Raw genomic sequence first — 23,553 nt, forward strand, 5'->3', positions numbered from 1 at the left:
TAAACAACAGAAAATTGGGGCGCCTGGGTGGCTCAGCTGGTCAAAGCCTTTGTCTTTGGCTCAGATCATGGTCCCAGCATCCTATATCATCACATTCTCTGCTCAGCAGGGAGCCTGCTTCCTCCTCCCTCTCCTTCTGCCTCTCCTCCTACTTTTGATCTCTCTGTGTCAAATAAATAAATAAAATCTTAAATAAAAACAAAAACAGAAAATTACCTCCTCATATATCCCTAGGAAAAGTGTGAGGTTACTCATAATAACCTTGGAGAAAAAGCAGTGTCGTTTGGGTTTCCCATTCCTTTCTGAGTCAAGACTTCATAAAATGAAGTTTTCTTTTTATTTAAAGGGTTATAAACTTTCTAAACACTTGAAATATCCATAATAAAATATAATAACATAGAAATTGTTCCAAAGATGGTGTAGCCATTCTGGAAAATAGTATGGAGTTTACTCAAAAAGATGAAAATAGATCTACCTTACCTGAGTATTTACCCCGAAGTTACAAATGTAGTGATCTAAAGGGGCACATGCACCCCAATGTTTATAGCAGCAATGTCCACAATAGCCAAACTATGGAAAGAGCCCAGATGTCCATTAACAGATGAATGGATAAAGAAGAGGTGGTATATATATAATGGAATACTATGCAGCCATCAAAACCTCTGAAATCTTGCCATTTGCAATGACGTGGATAGAACTAGAGGATATTATACTAAGTGAAATAAGTCAATCAGAAAAAGACAATTATCATATGATCTCATTGATAGGAAGAATTTGAGAAAAAAGAGGCTTATAGGGGAAGGGAGGGGAAAAATGAAAAAAGTTGAAAGCAGAGAGGGATACAAACTGTAAGAGACTCTTAATCTCAGGAAACAAACTGAGGGTTCCTGGATGGAGGGGGTGGGAGGGATGGGATGGCTGGGAGATAGACATTGGAGAGGATGTGTGCTATGGTGAGCGTTGTGAATTGTGTAAGACTGATGAATCACAGACCTGTACCCTTGAAACAAATAATACATTATATGTTAATTTTTTTAAAGAAATTTTTCCAAAAAGAATATACAATGGCTTACTTGTGGATTCTTTTTTCATCTCAAAGGTGAAATTGCCTTAATTTCTTTCAATAGTAAGTGATTAATACACCTTGGATAAGGTCTAACGTAGCATTTTAATTTCAGAATATATTTTACGACACCCTGTCCAGCTGTTCAAATCCAGCCATTATTACTTCTTCCAAATACCATGGTTCCCAGAATTTATGTTCTCAATAAATGATTTTAAGGTAAGTCAAATATAGTGATGGGTGTTAACTAGAATTATTGTGGTGATCATTTTGCAATGCATATAAATATACATTGTATATTTAATATGTATATGTGTATATGTATTATGTTGTATACCTGAAACTAATATAATGCTATAGGTCAATTATACCCTTAGAATAAAACTGAAAAACTGGAGCTCAAGAAGATGACAAAATTAGGAAGTTAAAACAAAATAAAATTATACAGAGGCACTAAAAAAAAAGAAAAAAAGAAAGAATTGGCCCTTTTTATGTTGTCTGATTTGTTTAAAATATGCATTTATTGATTATTGTGATATGCTATCCACTGTTAGGCATTTCCTCCCATGTAAGAAAAAAATAAGTCAAACAAATAATGTATTTATATTAATGAAAAACATTTCAAAATCTATCCTTCAGAAAGAAAAAATAGGCAAATGCTAATATTTAATACATGCTTCTAAGACCTAATCTATAGGCTTATTTTTACAGTCTCTGTATATTTGAGTGACTGGATATTGTTCAATTTTTTCTAAGAGCCTGTGCCCCTACAGGCATATCTCTTTTCAGAGAACATTCCATGGGGAGACAAGGGAATATGAATGCCAGGTGAGAGAGTTTGACATACAGAAGTGGAGGCCTTTGGGTGTAAACAAAACCCTGAAACAAAGTAAGCATGCAGGAATTGTGTACCATATACGTGGACAACCAGGAGTCATGTGTTGTTCCTATTTCTTGAAGGTCTATCGAATGCTTCTTGTTTATCTAACGGGGTGTTAGCTATTTAAGGCAGCTATAAAAAAGACAATATTATTTTACTTGGAAATACTTCTGCATATATCTTTGACAGAAAAGGACTTTTTTTAAAAGCATAACTCCAATACCATTATCAAACCTAACAAAATGAATAATTACTCCCTACTATGACTTAATATTCAAATTTTCATTCCATTGACTCTCCATTCAAATTTCCTTAACACTTTACTTGTTTGAATCAGAAACCAAACAAGGTCTATACACTGTATTTGATTTTATAGTTTTTTCAATCTACAACAGTTCCTTCTTTTTTTTAACCACATTTTTTAATTGAGGAAATTTGGTCATTTGTCCTGAGGAATGACCCACATTTTGGATTTGGCTAACTACTTCATCATGGTGTTATTTAACTTGTTCTGCTAACCCTTGTTTCTGCTTCATGGATGCTACTAACCTAGAGACATGGTCAGATTGATTTTTAATTTGATGAGAATACTTGTAGGTGGTGCTGTGTATTTCTGAATGTATTATATCAGGGAAGCACATAAGGTCTTAGTTCTTTCAGCTTTCATAACACGAACACTGACCAGGGGGCTCACGAGTTGTCAGACTATCTAAATTTCCTAACATTTCATCAAATAATTTTAGCATACCCTGATCATCACTGCCTCGGCCCGTTATTTCATTAGGATTTGCAAAATGGTGATTTCCTAATTCTATCATTTTTATCTGATTATATTAACTGGAATTCTTCCTTTTATTAACTGGAATTGTCCACATCTACTGTTTGGTTATTTTGAAATACAGTTCACATAAGAATGGCAGGATAAATGCTTCATTCTTTACCTTTATAAACAACTTCCAGAGTAATGACTTGGTGCCCTAGAACTCTCCAATGATAACCAATGAAGTTTTCTTTTTTCCATATTATTATGAGCTCGTGAGTTTTGAAAATATATTTGGCATGTATCAATCAATTACAGTTGTTCTTTCTGATGCTCAGATTGTCTCATATTAGGCCAGTGGAAACTCCTTCTGGTTGGCTCCTGTGTCCTTTTGACATAAATCTTCAGTCAGTAATAGCTTGCTTTCTTAATGTCCTGGGTTCCTTTTTTATTTGCTGCTGCAGATCTGGAATCAGACATTCATTGAAGGAACTTGGGCTCCTATTGGTAGGAAATTTTACTTAGAAACCATAGTCCTGGTGTCAAGGTGATCATTGTTACTGGGCATTTATTGCTTCTAGATATTTCCATTGGATAGAATTTATACATACGTATTTTTAGAGTGAAAAAAATCACAAGGTCTTATTCGAATTTCCAAAGCAAAATTGAGACTACAAAGTTTTGCTTAGCTTTTATATTTTATAAAAACCATTTAAGCGGTTCTAGTCATAATTCTACTACAAGGTGCAGAGAGGTCTTGCTTAGGTCTCTGTTTCCTGTTTCTCTGTCTCTATCCTATTTCTTCCTCTCAGTAGGGAAACCGTTTGGTTAGTTTTTGTTTCTTTTTTTTTTTATGGTTTCTTTTTTAGACAATATAGGCATATGTGTATGTATTTTTCTACTCCTTCTTACACAAAAGATAACATACTATAAACACATTTTTACACACACACACACACCCCTTAAAACTATGTCCTGGGGATCAACTACTCCATAGTACGTAATCATCTCTATCTTCTCTTGGAGTATTCAGAACACATACCATCATGTGGCTATACCATAGTTTATTCAACCAACCTCCCACTGATGGAAATTTGTTTCCAGTCTTTTGCTATTACAAATAATGTTTCAATTAATCACCTCCCCCATAAATCATTTCATAGTTTTGCAGGTGTGTTTTGGGGCTGAGGGATCTGCATTTTATTTTGTTTTTTAAGGACTGATTTATTTATTTTGGAGAGAGAGAAGCAGGAGCAGAGAGGGAGGGGAGAAAAATCCTTAGCAGATTCCCCACTGAGCATGGAGCCAGACATGGGGCTCATCCCAGGAACCTGAGATCAGGGTCCCTGAGACCCTGAGCTGAAATCAAGAGATTGATACTTTGTGGACTAAGCCGCCCAGGTGCCCTGAGGGATTTGCATTTTAAATAAGAATCCCAATGATTCTGATGCAGGTGATTTGATCTATACTTTGAGAAATGCGGGTAGAGAGCAGTGTTTTTAAATTTGTGGGTGGGGGCCCACTCTTGAGTCAAGAAATCAGTTTAGTGACTTGCAATTTGAATTTTTAAAAATAAAGTAGAACAGAAGTGAGTTGAAAATATCACTACACACTATAATAAGAGTAAGGGGTATTTCTTTTAACTTTTGTTTCAGAAATGTAAGTGTAGGAGTATAGACTGGATCATGATATAAAATGTGTTTGTTACTCTGGATTGTGGTAAAAAAAAGTTCAAACAGTTGTGGGGGGAGAATAGATTGGTTGTCAGTAAACAGATCAACTACTGTTAGAATATTATGGAAGGCTTTAGAGTGGTGATACTATCTGAGCTTAGCTTTGTAGAAAGTGAATAGGCACCAAGAAAGACAGGTTGCTTTTCCTAAGGGTGAAGTGTACATGGGGGATTCAAAGGGAAGAATATCAAAAGTCAGGCCAGGAAAGCAAAAATGTGCCTAATGTGTTTGTAAACAATGAGGTCTTCTACTTGGCTAGAGCAGAAAGGGGGAGTTGTCACTCACACTGACCATTCTCTTTCAAAAGCCAAAGCTTTAGTTTATGGTGAGGTAACTAAAAAGTTTTAATTATTTTCTTTTCACTTAAATTAGGCTTTGAAACATCTGTTCACCAGTCACCGCACTGGCATTGGAAGAAAAGGATGCCGATTAACAACAGAAGATCTTGAAGCTTATATTTATGTCTTCTCCCAGCCTGGAGCATTAAGTGGCCCAATTAACCATTACCGAAATATCTTCAGGTCAGTATAATTTCTTTTTAACTAAACGAAATATTCATTCCCTGAAGAGCCAATATTTTATTTTTTTCCAAGTTTTATTTAAATTCCAGCTAATTAACATACCGTGCAATACTAGTTTTAGGTGTAGGATTTAGTGATTCAACACTTAACATGCAACACCCAGTGCTCATCTCAAGTGTCCTCCTTAATACCCAATCCCTGTTTAACCCACCCCCTATCCACCTCCCCTCCAGTGATCTTCAGATTGTTCTCCATAGTAAAAAGTCTGTTTCTTGGTTTGCCTTTCCTCCCCCAGCTGGCGTTCATTTGTTTTGTTTCTTAAATTCCACATATGAGTGAAATCATATAATTTTTGTCTTTCTCTGACTGACTTCGTTTAGCATAATACTCTCTAGCTCCACCCATGTCATTGCAAATGGCAAGATTTCATTATTTTTTATGGTTGAATAATAGTCCATTGTGTGTGTGTGTATGTGTGTGTGTGTGCGCGCGTATATATGTATATATACATATATATATATATATATATATATACATATATATGTATGTATACGACATCTTCTTTATCCATTCATGAGTCAATGGACATTTGGGCTCTTTCCATAATTTGGAAACTGACAACAGGAAAAAACAGGTGTTGGCAAGGAAGCAGAGAAACGGAACCCTCTTGCACGTTGGTGGGAATGCAAACTGGTGCAGCCACTCTGGAAAACAGTATGGAGATTCCTCAGAAAGTTAAAAATAGAGCTACCTTATGATCCAGCAATTAAATAAACTAGGTATTTACCCAAAGGATAAAAAAATGTGAATTCAGAGGCATACATGCACCCCTGTGTTTATAGCAACATTCTCGACAATAGCCAATATTTTATTTTTAAGATTACATTCACTGTTTATCCAAAGACTCAAATAAAGTGTTCTGATTTTGTAAGTTGCATAATCTTTTCTTAAGGAAACTTTAAACATGGAAAAGTAGAGAGAATAGTATAATGGATCCCCCGTGTAGTTGTCACTTATTTTATCTGTAACTCTATCCACTTCTTCTTTACCTTTGGATTATAATGAATAGATGTGTATTTGTAATCTTATTTTTAATGTTCATTATTCATTCAAGAAATATTTATTAAGCACTTTCTACATTCTAGTCTATGCCAGCACTCAAGATAAAGTAATAAGTAAAACTAGACAATAGTTCCTGATCTGAATAGCCACGGGGGAAAAACAGACATCAAGCATGTAACCACAGCAATGAATATATTGTTATAAATAAAGACATTGAAAGAAAGGGATGAGAACTGAACAAATAATGTTTGAATAGAGAAATGACGAATGAGTTGCATAATGACTAGATAAAGTTGGGGATGGAGGGACTGACATTCCAGAAAAAGGAAATAGCATGTACCAAAGCTGCATGGGAATACAGAGAATTGTGGTTTTAAGTAATACAATGAAGGCTAATACGGCTAGCACAGAGAAGACATTGAAATGAAAATGGGTCCAAGAATTACAGTGGCTGGTCATGCAGAGCTGCATAGACAATATTAAGTACTTAAGAGCTATGAATGTGACACTAATAAATGAGTGTTTCAAGCAGTAAAGAGAAACAATCCAATCTCTATTTGGATAAATTCATTCAATGTAAGGAAAGTACAGTGGTCCAGGCTAAAGAGCATGGTAGTAGCCTGAAGTAGTCTGAAGGCAGTGGATATGGGGAGAATCAGTAGATTTAAGAGATATTTAGAGGAAAAGTGACAGGGGTTGGTGATGGGTTAGTTGGGGGTGAGTAGGATGAGAAAATGAGGGATAGGGATGTCAAGGATGGCTCCTGAATTCCTGGCTTGAACAGCAGTATGGATAGTCATGCCATTCACTGAGATAGAAAACACTAGAAGAGAACTGGTTTTGAGGGGAAGTTCATAAACTTTATTGATCTTGAACTAGTGGAGATTGAGATGGTACCTTAAATATTCAAAAAGGTAGATAGTGGGCACCTGGGTGGCTCAGTGGGTTAAGCCGCTGCCTTCGGCTCAGGTCATGATCTCGGGGTCCTGGGATCGAGGCCCGCATCGGGCTCTCTGCTCAGCAGGGAGCCTGCTTCCTCCTCTCTCTCTGCCTGCCTCTCTGCCTGCTTGTGATCTCTCTCTGTCAAATAAATAAATAAAATTTTTTTTAAAAAAAAAAAGGTAGATAGATACGAGGGTTTGGAATTCAAAGATTGGGAATCTGTGCTGAAGATATGTAAAATCTTGGTGTCACTAGCAGAGACAAATGATGCTTTTGTTCAGAAGATATTGTCTAGGGAGGGGCGCCTGGGTGGCTCAGTGGTTTAAAGCCTCTGCCTTTGGCTCGGGTCACGATCCCAGGGTCCTGGGATCGAGCCCCGTATCAGGCTCTCTGCTCAGCGGGGAGCCTGCTTCCCCCTCTCTCTCTGCCTGCCTCTCTGTCTGTCAAATAAATAAATAAAATCTTTAAGGAAAAAAAAAAGAAGAAGATATTGTCTAGGGAGAAAGTATAGAATGAAAGACAAGATACGGAGATTTGTCTGTTTGGGTTTGGGCTCTAGATGGCAGAAAAATATTTCCCTTAAGAATTTGCAACCCAGGGGCACCTGGGTGGCTCAGTGGGTTAAAACCTCTGCCTTCAGCTCAGGTCGTGATCCCAGGGTCCTGGGATCGAGCCCCGCATGGGGCTTTCTGCTTAGCAGGGAGCCTGCTTCCCTTCCTCTCTCTGCCTACCTCTCTGCCTACTTGTAATCTCTGTCTGTCAAAAAAATATATATATATAGAATTTGCAACCCACAGCACGCCTTGAAAAGGGTTTAGGACCTTGAATTTATGCTACCTCTGTAACACTAAAATCATCAGGGAAAACATTATATTTCAATATCATCCTAGGCTGGTAACAATTCCTAGCAAGCCTGGCAGAATCAAAGGCAGAATTTCTCTGGAGGATACATTTCAACTAAGACTTACAATATTCCCACAGATAAAATCCTGTGAAGATGAGTTCATAATCCAAATTATGAAAAATACTAATCTACCATGAACGAGTCAGAAAGCAATTGCAGCAGAACCCTTACACATTTCAAATACCGGAACTATCAGATTATAAAGTATGTTTAAATCATTAAATATATGAAAGAGTAAAAAATAAGAGAAAGAATAAGAAAATATCAAGACTGCTGGAAAGAGCAGAAAGGAACAAAAGAAATTCTCGAAAAGAAAAACTTGGTTATTGAAATCTAAAATTCCATAAATGAGTTAAATAGCAGATCAGACAAACTAAAGAGAATTATGAATTGGAAGATAACTCTGAAAAAATCACCTAGGATCTAGCTTAGATAAAGAAGTGAAAATATAAAAGATAGGTTATATTTGACATAGAGGATGAAATTAGAAATTATATAGATAGATGATAGCATTAGATACACATATTCATGCTAAGAATTTTTTTCTAGTAAAATAAAATAGAAATAGAGTGTATTATTTTCTTTTTTAAAGATTTTATTTATTTGACCGAGAGAGATACGGAGAGAGAGGGAACACAAGCAGGGGGAGTGAGAGAGGGAGAAGCAGGCTTCCCGCCAAGCAGAGAGCCTGATGTGGGTCTCGATTCCAGGGCCCTGGGATCATGACCTTAGCTGAAGGCAGACACTTAAGGACTGAGCCACTCAGGCGCTCTAGTGTATTATTTTCAAACCAGTAGAGTGTGACAAGAAAGCTATCTATTCAAAACAAGGCAGGAAAAGAGAAAAAGGAAGCAAAGTAAATAGAAACCACAAAATAAGATGTCAAAAACAATTTAAATATGTCAGTAAGCATAATAAATATGAATGTATTATACTTGTCAGTTAAAAAACTAAATATCAGATTGGATTGAGTCACAATTAAAGCATAAAGACACAAAAGGGTTGAAAGTAGGAAGATGGGAAAAAGTTACAGTGGGTATGTTTTATTTTATTTATTTAAAGATTTTATTTTAAGGTAATCTCTAAGCCCAACATGGGGCTTGAACTACAATCCCAAGATCAAAAGTTGCATGCTCCACCGACTAAGCCAGCCAGGTGCCTCTCTAGTGGGTCTTATTTTAAATAAAACAAAGTCTCTCAAACTCTTTGAATAAAGAATCCAAGGGGAGTCATGAGATTATATGAATGGTGGAGAAGAGGCAAACCCAAACCTTCTTTTTTGACTAACAACAACAGAATTTATAAATATAAATGTAAAAATCTTCAACAAAACAGAGATGTTAATTTAAAGCATATTTGTGGGTACCCTTTTATCAAACAAGGCAATGATTAGAAAGGCAGACTGACATTGCAGATGCTACAGGTTATATCTCGTAGGATATAGCAGCACTGTCAAGTCCATGTTTTGTCATTTGTTTATTTTTTAGAAATAACATTTGTAAAGAGAGCTCTAAGAGAAAATAGAATGACATATTCTCATACAAGTCTAAATTTTTAATAGAAGAAAAAAATAATAGTTTTTAAATGTTCTTGATTTATCCCTTTATCAAAGTTACCTTTGTGATACAAAGCAAGTAGCTACAAGGAAAGAGAGAAAATATTCTCATCTTTCTGAGGCTCTTTTACTAACAATTGTTCATTAGGAGGCCCTGCGTTCCCAAGAGTAAGCTGTAGAATCCTACTAATTAGGATGGAGAGAGAAAGAGTGAAAAAAAGCAGGCCTGTGAAGGTCAAAACTTAAAATTTTATATAAAGGTGAAAGACAGTTTGAAACTAGATTGCTATAGGTTAAATCTAGCTGGGTCAAGGTCACATCAGACCTTCTGGAAGCTCAACTGACCTCTTCTGATGGTTCTTTACATTGGGGTAATTGAGACCACGTACATAATTTAAAATGGTTATGCAATATATAATGACTACAAAGTATGGTATATTATACTCAGCTAGGGAAATCATTCTCATTTATCACCCTGTTTCCTCAGGACCATAACCTCATTTAAGCACTCTCAAACATTGGGAGCCAAGGAACTAGAATGAGCTAGGAATTGGATTAACAGTAGGATCTAACTTGCAAAAAGATAAATAAGTGAAACCTATAACAAAACATCAAATAATAAAGCAAAACTGAAACTTATAAGGAAAAATGACAAATCCACAATTACTACTTGAGATTTAAATAACCTCTCTCAAAAGTTGACCAATCAAGCAGGAAACAAACAAAGATATGGAAGACTTGAATGACATCTTTGATCTGATGAACAATTCTAGAAACCTGCATCCAATAATCAGAAAATACACAGTATTTTTAGGTACATGGAAATGTTTACAAAGATTGATTACATACTAGAGTACAGAGCAAATCCTAACCAATACTAAAGAAAGGATCAATATCATATAGATTGTTTTCTCTGAATATAATGCAGTTAGAAATGAACAATAATGACAAACTTTTGGAAAACTCCATATATTCAGAAACTTAAAAAACTTTTATATTACTCATGGCTATGATCCAGTAATTGCACTACTAGGTATTTACACAAAGAAATAAAAAATACTGATTCAAAGGGATACAAGCATTTTTATAGTAGCATTATCAGCTATAGCCAAATTATGGAAACAGCCCCAGTGTCTGTCAACTAATGAATGGATAAAGATGTGGTATACAAATACCATGGAATATTACTCAGCCATAAAAAGGAATGAAATTTTGCCATATCTAACAATATGGATGAAACTAGAGAGTATTATGCTAAGTAAGAGAAATAAGTCAGTCAGAGAAAGACACACACCATATGAATCCATGCACATGTGGAATTTAAGAAACAAAACAAATGAATCAGGGCTAAAAAAAGAGAGAGACAAAACAAGAAACAGAGTCTTAACTATAGAGAACAAACTGATGTTTTCCAGATTGGAGGAGGGTGGAGAGCTTGGTTAAATAGGTGATGGGGATTAAGGAGTGCACTTCTGAAGAGCACCAGGTGTTGTATGGAAGTGTTGAATCACTATATTGTACGCCTGAATCTAGTATTAAACTTTATGTTAACTACCTGGAATTTAAATAAAAAGTTTTAAAAAATTATTCATGGATGCCTGGGTGGCTTAGTTGGTTAAGCATCCATCTCTTGATTTCAGCTCAGGGTCATGAGTTCAAGCTCCAAATTGAGCTCAATACTGGGCATGGAGTCTACACAAAAAAATGTTTTTAAAAAAATTACTCACGAATGAAAAAAATAATGGAAATTAGTAAACACTAACAAAAAATAATAAAATCAAAACAAAAGCAAATAAAATCAAAGACTAAGACACAATAAAGAGAATCAAAAAAATCAAAAGCAGATTATTTGAAGATCATTAATACAGACAAAATTTTGCCAAGATTGGTTTAAAAAATGAATAAACAATATTGAGCAGAAAATAGATATAAGTATAAGCTTATAACTTATAACTTATAACTTATATATATAACTTACATCAGTTATAACTTATATATATATAACCTATATAACTTATATAAATATAACTTATATAAGTTATAAGTTTATACTTATATCTATTTTCTGCTCAATATTGTTTATAAACTTATAACTTATAGTATAAACTTATAACATATATATATAACTTATATAAGTTATAAGTTTATACTTACATAGTTATATAACATAACAGAGACTAAAATATAAAATTTAGATTAACAAATTGGAGAACTTTGGCAAAATGGGCAGCTTTTAAGAAAAATATAGCGGCTGTGGCGCCTGGCTGGCTCAGTTTGTTAAGCATCTGCATTTGGCTCAGGTCATGATCAGGGTCCTGGGATCAAACCTGCGTGGGTTTCCTGCTCAGTGGGGAGTCTGCTTCTCCTTCTCCTTCTGCCTGCTGCTCCCACTGCTTGTGTTCTCTCTCTCTGTCAAACGAATAAACTCTAAAAAAAAGAAAAAAGAAAAATACAGCAACCAAATTGACACATGAAGAATTAGAAAACCTGAATAGACATAACGGTTAATGAACGTGAATTACTAATTTAAAGCACTTCCGCAAGAACACAATACACACAAGCAGGCATAGGTGGTTTATAAATAGTTCTGATGCAGAAATTCCACTTTTTTTTTTTTTTAAGATTTTATGTATTTAATTGAGAGGGCAAGGGAGCATGAGCAGGGGAAGGGGCAGAGGGAGAGAGAAAAGCAGACTCCACATTGAGCAGGAAGCCTGATGTGGGCCTTGATCCCAGGACCCCAAGATCATGACCTGAGCTGAAAGCAGATACTTAACTGACTAAGGCACCCAGACACCCTTAGAAATCCCACTCTTTAATAGACACTTTTAGACATTATAAAAAGAAGCCATTTGCTTCAGCTCATTTTGTGAAGCTGGTGTAACTTTCAGACCAAAACAAGACAAGGATTGTATAAAACAGGAAAATTATAGGTCAAACTACATTATGAACATAGATCCATAAATGCAAAATGAAATAATTTTGAACTGAATCCAGCATGCTTTGAAAGTTAAACCAGTTAGCGTTAAAATTCATTACTTTAATTTACCATAGTAACAGATTAAAAGGAAAAAAATGATCATCTAAATAAATTAAGGGGCACCTGCATGGCTCAGCTGGTTAAGCATTTGCCTCTGTTCAGGTCATGATCCTGGGGTTCTGGGATCAAGTCCCACGTAGGGCTTCTTGTGGTGGGGAGACTGCTTCTCCCCCTCCCTCTGGCCCTCCTCCCTGCTTGTGCATGCTCTCTCAATCTCTCTCTCTGTCTTTCAAATAAATATATTAAAAATCTTTAAAAAACAAAATTAAGAAGAAGGATTCAATAATATTCAACACATACTCATGTAACAGCTCTTGGTAATCTAGAAACAGAGGATGTGAAATTGGGCCTCAAGCTAGATAAGCCAGAATCTCCTGCAGGGATAGCTTGAGAAACTAACCTTTGCTTTACTTAATTGTCCAAGAAAAAAATATAAGGTATTGAAAGTGTTTTTGCACTGGTTATTTGCATTTGGGCAGCTGGCAGGCACATAAAAATATATTCCAGGAGTCAGGACCAAGAGAATAAAAAGCCTATACCAAAAGCAGAAAATACTTTGTGGTATTGTCCAATAGCTGTATCGCCATGGGAAACTTTGGAAGATCTGGGAAGTCCTTCCTCTATCTGATAGAATAATGTTATCTTCTGTTTATAAAACCACCTTTGTAGGTTTCTTTTCCCTTTGCCATTAAACTTGATATTCTCTGTGTCTGTTAGTGTCTTTCTATTAATCACAATATGGTTCCATTATTACGACAATGCAGAAGGGTACTTCTGTCTACCAGAAACCTATAACAAATATCAGACTTTATGATGACACACTGAAAATCATTTTCTTCAAAAATGAAGTCTAAAGATAAACTTGGTGACTATAACTCCCTCTTTTCCCCACTGTATTGGAAGTCTTAGCCATATAAGAAAAAAAGCTGGAAAAGTGTAAGTATTAGGAAAGCAGGAAACAAAGCCATCAATACATAGATAATGTGGTTGTTATCTAGAAAAAAAATCTACAGAAAACTTATTCAAACAAAAATAGTTCAGCAAAGTTGATATATGTAAGTGTAATATACAAAAATATGATCTTATAAATGAATAATTTGGAAACACATTTTAAAAATAGATACCCTTATAATAGCAAAAAAAATTATGTATATAGGAATGACTCTAACAAAAGATCACCTTTATGGATTGTCAAAGTTGATTGGAATTAGTAAAGAATACAGACTAAGGGCAGTAGCTATTTACTAATCAGTAGAGAAATATTTTAATATTTTAACAATCCATAAAGACTTGCTATTGTAAACGAGTGAAAATTAGTCCTGGTTTATCATATTCATGATTGAAAAACTTCAATATCATAGTTGTTAATTTTTCACAAATTTGCCTATAAATGTAATTTCAATCAAAATCATAAGAAATTTTAATGAAACTTGAAAAACTGATTCTGAAATTTGTATAGAAGAACAAAAGGCTGAGGATGACCAAGATAGTTTTAAAGAAAGGATAGATGGGTGTCTAACCCTATCCAATATTAAGGCTTATAATGAGAATCTAAAATTAATAAAATATGGAGTTTACTCTGGTATAGAAAGGTTGATTAATGGAACAGAAAAGAAAGCCCAAAAATGGAACTGTACATATGGAAACTTGCTATGACATAGAACATTTTAAACCAGTGGTTAAAATATTCCATACGTGTTGCTGGAACAATTGGATATCCAAATAGAATAACATGAGATTAGATTCCTAGCTCTTACTAAATAAGAAATCAACCTTAGGGAAATTTTTTTTTTAAAGATTTTATTTATTTATTTTACAGAGAACACAAGTAGCAGAGAGGCAGGCAGAGAGAGAGAGAGAGAGAGAGAGAGAAGCAGGCTCTGCACTGAGCAGAGAGCCCGATGCGGGGCTCGATCCCAGGGTCCTGGGATCATGACCGAAGCAGAGGCTTCGGCCGAAGGCAGAGGCTTTAACCCGCTGAGCCACCCAGGCACCCCAACCTTAGGGAGATTTTAAAAAAAGAAATATGATAAGCAAAACTTTCAAATGTTGGAAGGTAAGAAAAAGCTTTCATGACCTCAGGTAGGAAGGATTTCTTAAATAAGACACAAAGAGCTTAAATTATGAAGAATACTGATAAATTTGACTACATTAAAATGAAAAACATCTATATAATAAAAGATACCATAAAATGGTGAGGCAAGCTTTAGATGGGGAAAAGTTAATTGCAATACACAATCAATCATGAACTAATAATATCTAGAGTTTATAAAGAATGGAATGGATAAAGAACATAAAATGGGTAAAGGATATAAAAAGGCAATTCACAGAAGAGAAATTAAATGGTCAATGACTTGAAAGATGCCCAAACTTACTAATAGTCAGATATAGGATATAAGTTTTACTGCTTGTAATAGAGATCTAAAATAAAAGCATAAAGAAATATATATATTTCTCTCACAAGTGAAAGTCTAGGCTGGTGTATTGGCTGTGCTCCATGAAATCATGGAGTTCTTAAGTCACTCTTCGATCAGAGATGTAGGCACTTTATGTTTTGTTCTGCCATCCTGGGGGTGTTGCCCTTGTTCTTGGGATGCAAAATGGTTCACCACCATGTTTACATTTCAGTCAGTGGGAAGACGGGAAGGGCGGGCATACTGGACACAACTTAGAAGATGCACACATTGTTTCTAATAAATGACATATCCTCACTTTGCTGCAAGAACGCTGGCTAGTGTATTCAGTCTTTATTCTGGGTGGCCCTTAGTCCAACTGAAAATTGGATTTTCTATCACTATAGTGGAATGGAAGAAGTTTTAGGGAACAATCTCTACATCAATGAGAAGTATTCCATCTCAAATGAATGGAAAAATTTAAACTTTCGAGAACAAGTGTTGGCAATGGTGTAGAGGAAGATGAATTCTTACATACTGCTTTGGAGCCTACAGTCCATTTGGAAAACAGCTTGACAATATTGACTAAAGTTGAAGATGTCCATATTCTCTGAGGAAACAATTCTGTTTGGGGAATGTACCTTAAGAAACCCTTCCATAAGTGCACAAGTGTACAAGAATAAGATCAATATTATCAAAGTAATTGGAAAATTTTAAGTGGCCATTAACAGGACAATGGATCAACTGTGGTATAATCATAAGATGAAATTCTATATGGGAGTGAAAATGGAGTAAACTAAATGTATCATCAATGGATAATCTTAAAAATATAACATTAAGGCACAAAAGCAAGTTGTGGAAGAATATGTACAGTATTAGATCATTTATGTGAAGTTATAAAAAATGTAAAACACCTCCATCTATTGTTTATAGAAATATATGTACTGTATTAGGGAAGAGCTGATAAATAGTACCCCTTTTTCCTGCTCAATTTCTTTTTTTTTTTTTTTTTTAAAGATTTTTTATTTATTTGTCAGAGAGAGACAGGGAGAGAGAGTGAGCACAGGCAGACAGAATGGCAGGCAGAGGCAGAGAGAGATGCAGGCTCCCTGCTGAGCAAGGAGCCCGATGTGGGACTTGATTCCAGGACGCTGGGATCATGACCTGAGCCGAAGGCAGCTGCTTAACCAACTGAGCCACCCAGGCGTCCCTCCTGCTCAATTTCTGAGCCAGTTCAGAAATCAAACAAGAGTCAGCAAATGAAAACCAAACTATCGTCTTCATTACTGATAAAGGAGAGACTATGGCCTACTATGAGAACCAGAATGGTCTTTCTAATGCTCTAGTGCCAGTCCAAACTTTAGAACAGATCACCTGTGGAAAAGTTTGCAGAACGAACTCTACTTCCCTTACCTCTCAAGTCACTGCCTTCCACAAATCTGGTAGAGAGAGGAAGAGAAAGGGATTGAATTTCTTACTCTCAGGACATATTTGATAGACTCACCTAGTTCAACGCCCTGAACCAGCAACTGTCACTCACCATTCAGGGGTGGAACATGATCCAGGAGGGGTTAAGGAAAACCACTCCTCAAAGAAACCATAGGAATGGGGAGAGGTATCTTAATACACACAATACAAGTTTAAAAACATCACGGGGATGATAAGAACTAAATTCAACCTAGTCATTCCCCTCTGGTAGTGGTTCTTCACCATAGTGTGTATCAGAATCACGTGGAGAGCATGTTAAAACACAGATGGCTGGACCCCACCATTCGGTCTGGGATGGGTCCCAAGTGTTGTCATTTCTGAGAAGTTCTCAGGTGATGCTGATGCTTCTTGTCTGTTAACCACACTTTGAGAACTACTGCCTTAGGGTGAGTAGAAGAAAAATGTTATCAAGGAAAGGTCAAGAGAAAGGTGTCATCATATTTGCAGTGTTTTATTTCTTAAGCTGGTAGTGAGTATATTGATGCGATTGTTTTCTACAGTGTCTTCTTAAAGTAGTAAAATATTTCCACATAGAAAAGTAAGGATGGAGTGTATAACACTCTGGAAATTGCTGGTTTAATACTTATACATCAGCTGATAATTCAGACTTTGGAAAAGTAATATGGTAAAACAGACTTATTTGAAATAAGTATGTTAAAAATATATTTTGATAGGTTGAATAATTAGCAATATTGACCAGAAATTGTTACTACTTGTTACAGTTTTTAGATTTTTCAAATTGTTTCTATACTTAGTAAGATTAGTAATTTTTAATCACATATATTTTATCAAGTGTTTTCCCAATAAGTTCTTCAGCTTAACATACTCTCCTAAAATAATGGTTTACTATTTATTTGCTTGTTTATTTGCTTATTTTTTTATATTGAGGTGTGATTGACTTAAAACATTATAGCAGTTTCAGGTGTACAATGTACAATGTAATGATTCAATATCTGTATACATTGTGAAACGATCACCAAAAGTCTAATTAACATTGTCCCTATACCGAGTTATAAATTATTTTTCTTATGATGAGAACTTTCAAGATCTCTCTCAGCAACTTTTAAATATGCAATACAGTATACTGTAGCCACAATGCTGTACATACTTTTTAATTATTTTTTTCTTTTCAGGTTTTTATTTAAATTCTACTTATTTAACATATATGCTAAAATTGGTTTCAGGAGTAGAATTCACTTACATACAATACCCCAGTGCTTGTCACAAGTGCCCTCCTTAATGCCCATCACCCATTTAACCCACCCCCCACCCACCTCCATCCATTAGCCTTCAGTTTGTTCTCTATCATTTTTTCCTTCCCGTATGTTCTTCTGTTTATTAAATTCCACATAAGTGAAATCATATGGTATTTGTCTTCCTCTAACTGACTTAATTCTTTTAACATAATATACTCTAGCTCCATTTAGGTCATAGCAAATGGCAAGATTTCATTCTTTCTGATGGCTGAGTAATATTTTATTATATATTAGTTTATAATATATAATATATTATAATATTTTATTATATATTATATATTTATATATAAATATATTTTATATATAGTGGTATATATGGTGAGATATATCTATATTTATATCTATCTATATCTATCTATCTATATATATGCCATAACTTCTTTATATATCCCTCAGTTGATGGGCATTTGGGCTGTTTACATAATTTGGCTATTGTTGACAATGCTGCCATAAACATTAGGATGCATGTGCCCCTTTGAATCAGTATTTTTTATTTTTTTGGGTAAATAGCTAGTAGTGCAATTGATGGGTCATAGGGTAGTTCCATTTCTACCTTTTTGAGGAAGCTCCATACTGTTTTCCAGAGTGGCTACACCGGTTTGCATTCCCACCAACAGTGTAAGATTTCCCCATTCTCCACATCCTAACACCTATTGTTTCCTGTGTTGTTAATTTTAGTGATTCTGACAGATGTGAAGTGGTATCTCATTCTGGTTTTGATTTATTTCCCTGATGATGAGTGATGTTGGGCATCTTTTCATGTGTCTGTTAACCATTTGTATGTCTTCTTTGGAAAAGTATCTGTTCATATCTTCTGTCCATTTCTTCTCTGGATTGTTTATTTTTTGGGTGTTGAGTTTGATAAGTTCTCTACAGATTTTGGGTACTAGCCCTTTATCTATTAAGATATTTGCAAATATCTTCTCCCATTCTGTAGGTCGCCTTTTATTTTGTTGACTGTTTCCTTTGCTGTGCAGAAGCTTTTTATCTTGATGAAGTCCCAATAGTTCATTTTTGCTTTTGTTTTCCTTGCCTCCAGAGATGTATCTAGTAAGAAGTTGCTATGGCTGAGGTCAAAGAGGTTGCTGCCTGTGTTGTCCTCTAGGATTTTGATGGTTTCCTGTCTCACATTTAAGTCTTTCATCCATTTTGAATTTATTTTTGTGAATGGTCTAAGAAAATGGTCCAGTTTCATTCTTCTGCATGCCGCTGTCCAGTTTTCCCAACACTATCTGTTGAAGACATTTTCTTTTTTCCATTGAATATTCTTGCCTGCTTTGTTGAATAATAGTTGACCATATAGCTGTGGGTCGATTTCTGGCTTCTCTATTGTGTTCCATTGATCTATGTGTCTGCTTTTGTGCCATTACCATACTGTCTTGATTCTTATAGCTTTGTAATATAGCTTGAAATCTGGAATTATGATGCCTCCAGCTTTCCTTTTCTTTTTCAGAATTGCTTTGGCTATTTAGGGTCTTTTGTGTAGATTGCTTTGGGTAATATGGCAGTGTTCTTCCAATCCATGAGTGTGTAGTATTTTTCCATTTTGCTGTGTCCTCTATCTTTCATCAGTGTTCTATAGTCTTCAGAGTGCAGATCTTTTACCTCTTTGGTTAGGTTTATTCCTAGGTATCTTATTGGTTTTTATGCAATTGTAAATGAGATTGATTCTTTGATTTATTTTTCTGCTGCTTTATTATTGGTGTATAGAAATGCAACAAATTTCTGTCAATTGATCCTATCCTGTGACTTTGTTGAATTCATGTATTAGTTCTAGCAATTTTTTGGTAGATACTTTCCCTTTTTAATTATTTATTTATTTATTCAACAGAGAGAGACACAGCAAGAGAGGGGACACAAGCAGGGGAGTGGGAGAAGGAGAAGCAGACTTCCCACTGAGCAGGGATCCTGATGTGGGACTCCACCCCAGGAGTCCCGGATCCCAACCTGAGACAAAGGCAGACACTTAATGACTGAGCCACCCAGGCACTCCTGGTGGATACTTTCTTTTATATGTAACATATTTCAGGGGCATCTGGGTGGCTCAGTCAGTTAAGCATCTGACTTTTGATTTTGGTTCAGGTCATGATCTCAGTGTTGTGGTATTGAGTTCCACATTCAGCTCTGTGCTCAGTGGGAAGTCAGCTTGAGAATCTTTCTCTCCCTCTGCCCCTCCCCCCACTCACACGCACACTCTCTCTAAACTGGATAAATACATCTTAAAAAAAAAAGTGTGATATATTTCATGTGAAGTTCAGCCATTTAAAACCCCAGGGCCAGAGAATATGTCTTCTTTTCATTTTCTGGAAACTTCTCCCTTGTATCCCCAATTTGATCTGGTGATGAGTTTCTATTTTTCTTGCTTTTATTCTTTTTTGTAATTCAAAAAATTTATTTATTTTTTAATTGTGTTAATTCAACTATAATTGTCATACAGCATTCTTTTAGTTTCAGTTATACAATATAGTGATTCAACGATTCTATACATTACTCAGTGCTCATCACAAATGTACCTTAATCCCCTTCACCTATTTCACTCATTTCCCTGACCCACTTCTCTTCTGGCAACTACCAGTTTGTTCTCTACAGTGAAGAGTCAGGGTTTTTTGTTGTTTGTCCTTTTTTTTTCTTTGTTCATCTGTTTTGTTTTTTAAATTCCACATATGAGTGAAGAATTTATTTTTTTTCTTTGTTTTTTGACTAGTTGTCTTTTTTTTTAATTGTTTTTTCATTTATTTATTTTTAGCATAACAGTATCATTATTTTTTCACCACACCCAGTGCTCCATGCAATCCGTGCCCTCTATAATAGCCACCACCTGGTACCCCGGCTTCCCACCCACCCCCCCGCCACTTCAACCCCTAAGATTGTTTTTCAGAGTCCATAGTCTTTTAAAACTCCTTTTACGTTACTGATTCAATTATTAGGTGCTCACATATTGTTAAATATGTGGGTAACTGTTAGAAAATGTTTTACTTTTGAATATTTTATGACCTCTAGAATTTGAGTGACTTGCACGTTTGTATAGCAATCCATGTATCAACATTAAGTATAAAGTTTATTTTTCCATTAGTTTACCCATTCACAAAGAAATTAATTTTTAAGAACATTATAATCAAATGATGGCTACTTGAATGGGAGTCAAAAGTTAAGTCCTTAGTGAACATATGTTCTAGCAGCATCCTATCAAACCCAAGTAGCCACAAGTCATTATTTTTGATAACTAACAAAAATGGAAGTCAGTGCTGGAGAGTGTCTAGTGACGTGTTCATTCTCATGCTTAGCCAACAAGAATATAACTAATCCATCCCACTTTTCTGAAAAATAGTGTAGTAGTAGATGTTCAAATCTTTAAAAATATTTATTTTCCTTAGCTCAGGAATTCCACTTCTATGGCTCTAGCTGAAAGAAATGATCTGAAATGCCAAAAAAGATTTAGACACGAAATGCTCATTATAGCATCACTGAAAACATCCCCTTGTTTTAACTGATGATATCATCTAAACATTCAGTTATAGGACAATAGTCATTTATGGGTCATAACACCACAAAATACTCTCTCTTACAATTACTTTTGAAAAACATTATAACATCATATATAACATTATAACATGAGAAAATTCTCAAGTTATAATTTTATATATAACTTTATATATATTTATATATTTTATTATTTATATTTATACATCATTATATATTAAGTATATATTTATATATTAATAACATAATATATACTTAATATATAATGATGTATAAATATAAATAATAAAATATATAAATATATATAAAGTTCAATAAATATACACAATTTATATACAGTATCCATACTCACACTTCATGTTGAATTATAACTTGAGAATTTTCTCATTTTATAATGTTATATATTATGTTATTAATAGATATACACTAATATTTATATTATATTTATATTCATATATAATATATAAATAAATATATAATGTATAAGTACATAAGTATATTATAAATATATTACATTGCATTTAATATAATGTATTTATAATATATCAATATATTATATAATTGTTATATAAATATTATATAATATTATATAAATAGTATATTCATATAATTTATGTATTTATATAATTTGTATATGTAAATATAAATACATTCATATGTAATATAGTTAATATAAATATAAAATATAAATATATCATAAATATATTATAACTATTTTAAAGTTAAATATATATTTAATTTACATGTATTTTGCATGTTTGTTTAATTTATTTACATATTTTATTTATTTGAATAATTATATTTTATACAAATATAAATTATCATATTATTTATAGATTTATATAAATATATAAATAAATATATCTTTATATTTAATATATTTATATATATATTTCTATATTATTCAACTATATGCATAGAAAATAACCAAAAGTTTATTTTTTATTGATGGAATTATGCATGGTTTTGTTCTTTATACTTTAAGAAAATACACAATAATTCATTGTTTAAAAATAATCTTCCTGCAAAATAAATATAGTGTCATTTAGTGGTTAAGTTTAGGCTGTATATATTTTCTGAATTTTCAGTTCCAATTTCACATAAAATGTTATGTATCTAAGAAACAATTTAAAATATATTTAAAATAACACCATTTAAAACTCTTTCATCACACAATTCAGAAATTCTGGTATCCTTTTAAAGCAAATTATTCTTCATAGTGATGAATTTCATATTTAATTTATAATCTTTATTATAAGTTTTGCTGCACTCACCCAATTAAAAATTTTATTGAGCCCTTTCTTAAATAGCCTTTTAAATTTTTTATTGTATAGATTAATTGCCTGTTTCTCAACAGAATACCGTGTTTCTCAACCATTTTTTCATCATCACCTCCTTAAGGAGCCTTTTTAGACATTTTTTTCCCTAATTTACCCCCCATGAAATTTTAATATCTGTTTATGTACTATGTGTATATCCATGACTTATACATTAAAAAAAATAATTTTTTTTCACTCTCACAAGAATCGATTTTCACCCCATTGGTGGTGATATAGCCTCCTTTGAGACTATATGGCTTAAAGGAACATTATGGAAAAATGTTACTTTAACTTTTACAGTGAGTCTCAAATCCACGTGTTTTGTTTTCATAGCTGCCTGCCTCTCAAACATCACATGGTGACCATTCCAACACTACTACTGTGGGGAGAGAAAGACGCATTTATGGAGGTTGAGATGGCTGAAGTCACAAAGATTTATGTTAAAAATTATTTCAGGCTAACTATATTGTCAGAAGTCAGTCATTGGCTTCAGCAAGAACAACCTGACATAGTAAACAAACTGATATGGACATTTCTGAAAGAAGAAACAAGAAAAAAAGATTGATTTTCTATATCTTCTATGAGAGGTCTATAATGAAATCTCTAAATAATTTTTAACAATTGTTCATCAACCTCTTTAAGCTTCATTAGGAAAAAATGTTTTAATATGCTTTATCATAAATATCCCAACAAATGATATTGAAAAAAATTGAGAATGTGTGGACTTGTAACATGATGTTGATTTTCTTCTGTTGAATTTTGCACGGGAAAGCATCTGCCTTAAAATGTATATATTGGTACAAAAAGGAAGTTGGGGCAAGTGGCTCAGTTTTTATTTCCTGCATTCTTTACCCTGTTAACATCTGGTGCCTTTTATAAATGTATATTAAAGATTAGCTGTGCCATGTTTAAAAAGGCAAACCTGCAATGGTATAAATTTTCATTTTATTGTTCAAAACTTCTTTTTACTATTTTTCAACCATTAAAAGATTCTATTGTCAAATCTCTTGGATTTATAATATGCTTATGAGTTTGAAGGCAAAGATGATTAGAAGAATATGCATTCTTAAAACAAGTCATAAACTCTATTTATTTATTTATTTATTTATTTATTTGAAGATTTATTTATTTATTTATTTGATAGAGAGAGATCACAA

At 34.0% G+C, this 23,553-nt stretch overlaps 1 protein-coding gene across 1 annotated transcript in view; it reads left to right on the plus strand.

Annotated features, from left to right (window-relative positions):
- EPHX4 (epoxide hydrolase 4) overlaps positions 1-23,497 on the plus strand; it is a 42,606-nt gene extending 19,109 nt beyond the window's left edge. Inside the window, exons 5-7 of the mRNA XM_044238677.1 lie at positions 1,179-1,282; positions 4,809-4,957; positions 22,730-23,497. Coding sequence (XP_044094612.1) covers positions 1,179-1,282; positions 4,809-4,957; positions 22,730-22,961 — 485 coding nt within the window. The 3' untranslated portion in view covers positions 22,962-23,497. The remainder of the gene's footprint in view (positions 1-1,178; positions 1,283-4,808; positions 4,958-22,729) is intronic.
- Positions 23,498-23,553: the final 56 nt, after the last annotated feature.

Source organism: Neovison vison, chromosome 2, assembly GCF_020171115.1.
Source record: "Neovison vison isolate M4711 chromosome 2, ASM_NN_V1, whole genome shotgun sequence".
Lineage (NCBI taxonomy): Eukaryota > Metazoa > Chordata > Mammalia > Carnivora > Mustelidae > Neogale > Neogale vison.